Genomic DNA, 4,568 nt, shown 5'->3' with positions numbered 1-4,568 from the left:
GTATCCGATGTAGCCGGTCACCGGGGCATTCCAGAGAGGAACGAGCCCCTCCTTTGTTCGAAGAGCCCGCTGGGGCCAAGCACTGCCAGGGCGACACCCATCTCTGCCCAGGCGGCCCCGCATCCCGCGGTCAGGACCATAAAGCCGAGGGGGCTCAGGGCCCCTTTAAAGGAAGGTTTGTCAGCAGCACCCGGTGGCTTTCCTTGCGCTGGGATGTCGCCAGATCTCTCGCTGGCTGCGGGACTCCTGCTAAGCCGGCGAATAGCTCTCACCACGTGCTGACAAGGCCCCAGGTGCGCGAGCCGAGCCCCGCCTCGCAGGTATTGCCATGGTGACACACCTGCAGCCCCACCCACTCCCACAGCTCCCCTGAGCGCTGACACGGCTGCGCTGCAGGGGTGGAGCGACCACATCCTCCCCTAACGTTACAGGAACCAGGGGATCCTGGTGGTTAACGAGCAGGAGCCATGAGGGCCTGGGCAGGGCGGGCCAGGGCTTCTAGCCAGCTGCAGCCCTGCAGGGCAGAGTGCTTAGGGAGCCCCAGGGCTCTCCCAGGCTCCTAAGGGCTCTAGCCTCCTCCATATCCCAGTGGGGTGGCTGCTGAGTGCAGGGCCGCTGCGGGCTGCGAGGCAGACGGCTGGGTCAGCATCTCCCTGCAGTTCTTTGCTAGAAGGGCTGGACAGCTCTGAGTGACCCACCCCAGAGAGTCCCCCGGGTCGCCCAGGCCCGGCTGTGGACACCAGCTCGCTCGGAGGCTCAGGGCTTGGGAGCCATTAGCCCACGCCACGCCGGGGTGTGAATCTAGCCTGCCGCGGTCAGAGTGTCCGCGTGCGCCCTGCTGATGTGCGTGAATAGTTTGTTAGGGCGGCTGATCTAGTCCTCGCTGACGTGGGACTCGCTCACAGGGCATTAAACCTTAACCCACGTCAGCAGGGTGCCCAGGAGTCTGCACCAGGCTCGCACGGGGGTGGATTCCCACCCCCGATTGCCAGTCTAGAGATAAGCCTTCTCTCCCCCTGGCTTGGTGCGTGTGACACACAGACCCCGCCTGGGCAGGTGAAGTGCTGCAGCATCTCCCTGGTGCTCATCGCCCGCTCCTGACTTTCTGCCCTCACCCGTTAAACCGATAAAATCAACAAGGTGACCCCTTGCGGAAACAGTTGGTCCCAGCCCCACCTGGAGCCCAGCTCCTGAAACCCTCTCAAAATCCAACGACGTTTATTGAGCTTTACAAAAACAGGCCCCATCAACAGCAGCAATGTACAAAACAAAATTTTATTGGATACGCAGTGACTCATCGGGGCGCATTCCCCAGCATGCTGCTTCGGCCCGTCTACTACTACTTAGATGTCAAAACCTCGTTGTAAATCATGGCCAGGGCACCTAGGAAAGTGACGTACTCCTGGAAGTTGACTTCCTGGTCCTTGTTCCGGTCCAGATCCGCCATGAGCCCAACAATTTCAGCATCCTTCAGTTTCTAGAGCCAGAGGAAAGCACAGAAGCCAATCACAACCCAGGGAGGGGACAGTCTGGGTTCCAGGTGCACTGGGGGTGGGGGGATACATTGGTGCAGGGTTTAACATTTCCCGGAAGCCTCCTTTCCCAGCCCACAACTGCTGCTATGAGAGGAGAGCTTTTGGTGGTTGGGTTTAGCATGCAGGTGCTGGGGGGAGGGGGGATAGAGGCAGGGGGCTGGTGGCCCCTGCTATACAAGAAGTCCGCCTAGACGATCTGGTGGCTGTTCCCGCCTTCCACTCTATGACTAACACTGTGACTTGGGACCCCACATAGTTTCTTCACGTCATTTTTTGTTGTGTAAAGTGCAAAAGACGCCCGAACAGCCTGGTACACACTGGGTGTCGCCGAGCAGGGAGGCCTGAGAGCCCCCTGAACCTGGGGGCAGTTGCCTACGGCTCCTAGGGGGCACTCTGCCAGCTGGGGATTGCTGGAGTGCAGCGGCACTCTGGCCACACACACCCCCTTCACCCTGCTTGTCCCCCGAGCGGGTGACACAGGAGCGGACGACACTAGATCTACACCCACGCCCGGGGAATTCTTAGCCGAGGAGATTTGCCAGCTTTGTAGCTGTCACAGTGATGCAGCAGGGGCGGAACAAGAGGCAGCTCTGGCCGCAGGCTGCAAAATTTCTGCATTCACAGAGAGCTGCGAAGATCTCCAGGAGAGGCTGTGGGCAAGGGCTCTGGAGTGGGACTTGGGGACGCAGGTTCTGGTCCCAGCTCACTTCCCACCTCTCGCCCCTCCTACGCTTGGTCTAGTTCGGGTGTGAGCGTTTCAGGGCAGGGGCTCTCGTTTGTACAGCACCTAACACAACAGAGTCACAACCCCGCCCAGGGCCTCTCTGCACTAACGTAATGCAAACAACCCTAACGCGTCTCCTTCACTCACAGCAGAGCCAGCTGCAATCAACAGGGAGCTGGCCTGGGTCACTAATGTGCTTACGACAAGAACAGAGGATGGACTTTTCTGGGGGCTGATTTTCACCAAGTCCAACATGCAAATCCTCAAACACCTGTGACCCCGTCTCCAGCCACACTCACCGCCCCAATGGTCAGCTCCTTCTGGATTAGTTCCTTCAGCTCCTTCTTGCTCAGCGTGTTCTTGTCCCCTTCCTTTCCTGAGTACTTGTGGAAAATGCTGACCAAGAGCCCGATGGCCTGGTCCAGAGGTGCTGCCATCTCTGCAGGTCTGTGGTGGGTAGATCTGAGGGGAGCGAGGAGAAGAACACAGTCAGTGAGCGAGGCCAGGACACGGAGCCTCGGGGGAACAGAGGACCCGTTCTGGAAACGGAACCACTAGAACTGGAAGAGCAAAGCCAGCCCCAGAATCCCTGCCCTGGGGGGAAGAGACAAGCCCGAACGAACAGGACAAGCTGGGAAGTTTGGGGAACTCCCCCTAACTCACCCCGAAGGACTCTGCTCTGTGAGCCATGCCCTCCCATCCAGGGAGCGCTCCACGGCACCTGGGGCCCTTTCCCCTGGCCTCCAGCCCAGCATCTCTCAGGAGAGCCGCATAAACGTGGCATTCCCAGAAAAACGGGGGTGAGGAGTTTCTGCCCATCTCAGCGCCCAGGGAGGGAGCCAACAGACAGCGGGCCTGGGGGGAAGGGACCTGCACAGAGTGAGTGGCCAGACTGAAGGATGGTCTCAAATTTCCACGGACCTTGGCCTTGGTCCGCTAGGCACTGAAGTCAGCGGCCAGACTCCCGAGCACGTGGGCGTTGGGTGAGGCAGCCGCCCCCTCCCCGCTGGCGCGTTAGCCCCAGGGGTGAGCGCAGCCCTGAGCTCCGCGGGGGAAGGTCAGAGGAAGAGGAAGAGGAAAGGCTGTAGGTGACCAGACCCCAGGGTGAGGGGCTCTGTGGCACGGCCAGAGAGACCACAGGAGGGCGACCAAGGGCCAAATTCGGTCTCGGGTCTGTCTCCTTCCTTCCATACGGGCCAAACCTGCCCCACCCGTCTGCCCCCAGCGCCAGAGGCGCAGCCCCGGGGTCCCTCACTCCCGAGGGGTCTAAGCAGCAGGGGATTCATACAGCCCCTCCACCCGCCTCTTTCCATGCAAGGGGGGCCCGGACCCCGGTTGTACAGCGAGTCGCGGTATAAAGCGGGGGCGGGGAGGGGTCCAGTGTTTCCCCCGCCCGTTTCCACAAGGGGTCGCCAAACCCGACGCATTGGGCTGTGGCGCAGAGACTTGGCCACAGACTGGGAGTCACCCAGCCCCGCCCGGCTCCGGCGGAGTTTTCCTCCCTCTGCACCGAGCCGGGCCGGAGGGCGCAGATCCCGCGCAAGAGGGGCGCCGACCCGGGGTTCACACCCCGCGCAGATCCCGGGCGCAGCTTCTTTGCTTGCGAGGCGCCCGGCGCGGAGCGGAGCCGGGCTCGGGCTGCGCGGAGCTGCGGACCGTGTGAACACGGATCGGGCAAGCCCCAGGCAAAGTGGGGGCTGCCCAACCCGGGGGGCTGCCGAGCTCAAGGGAACGGACCCGGACCCTGGGGCTCAGCTGCGTGCAGGGAGGGGGAGCCCCCCGCCAGAGCCGGGGCGGGAGGAGAGGAACGAACCAGACTCACCGAGACAACGGAGCGGGCTGCGGGTGTGAAGGAGGCGCGGGGCTGGGGTGAGGGAGCCGCCCGCGGGCTGCCGTTATATAGCGGGCCGGAGCCCAGCCCAGCAACCCTGCCCACTGCCCAGGGGAGGGGGGGCTGGGTGTGGCTTGGGGAGGCCACGCCCCTCTGCCCCCTAGTCCCGCCCACTCATGTGGCTGCCCCCAATATGCCCTGCCCTGTACATGCCCGGGGCCCCCTCCCTGTTCCCAGCCTCACCCAGCTTAGCCCCGTTTTGCTGCAGCAGGCCGTGCCCGGGTGGAGTGGGGAAGGCAAGGTGCCATCAGCAATGCCGGCAGATTCCCCCCGGGGCAAGGAACCAGGGGCACCAGCGAGGCAGGATAGTGCCGGGGGGCTGCCCTCAGTGACCCACAGGACCCCGATGAAGAGTGGTGGGAATTCCCCCAGACACACAGACCCCCCCACTAACCCCAGAGCGCCGCCCATCCAGCCG

General features: G+C 62.8%; 1 protein-coding gene across 1 annotated transcript; it reads right to left on the bottom strand.

Moving 5' to 3' along the window:
• Nucleotides 1-1,256: 1,256 nt before the first annotated feature.
• On the bottom strand, nt 1,257-4,187 carry LOC135892342 (protein S100-A6). Its single transcript, XM_065420068.1, has 3 exons — nt 4,082-4,187; nt 2,559-2,721; nt 1,257-1,477 (listed from the first exon to the last, which is right to left on the bottom strand). The coding sequence occupies exons 2-3, from the start codon at nt 2,694-2,696 to the stop codon at nt 1,340-1,342; spliced, it is 276 nt and encodes a 91-aa protein (XP_065276140.1). The 5' UTR covers nt 2,697-2,721; nt 4,082-4,187; the 3' UTR covers nt 1,257-1,339.
• Between the last annotated feature and the right edge of the window lie 381 nt (nt 4,188-4,568).

The sequence above is a fragment of the Emys orbicularis genome, chromosome 20 (assembly GCF_028017835.1).
Source record: "Emys orbicularis isolate rEmyOrb1 chromosome 20, rEmyOrb1.hap1, whole genome shotgun sequence".
NCBI classification, from domain to species: domain Eukaryota; kingdom Metazoa; phylum Chordata; order Testudines; family Emydidae; genus Emys; species Emys orbicularis.
The sequence above is the reverse complement of the archived record's forward strand: the minus strand, read 5'-3'. Positions and strand labels throughout refer to the sequence as shown.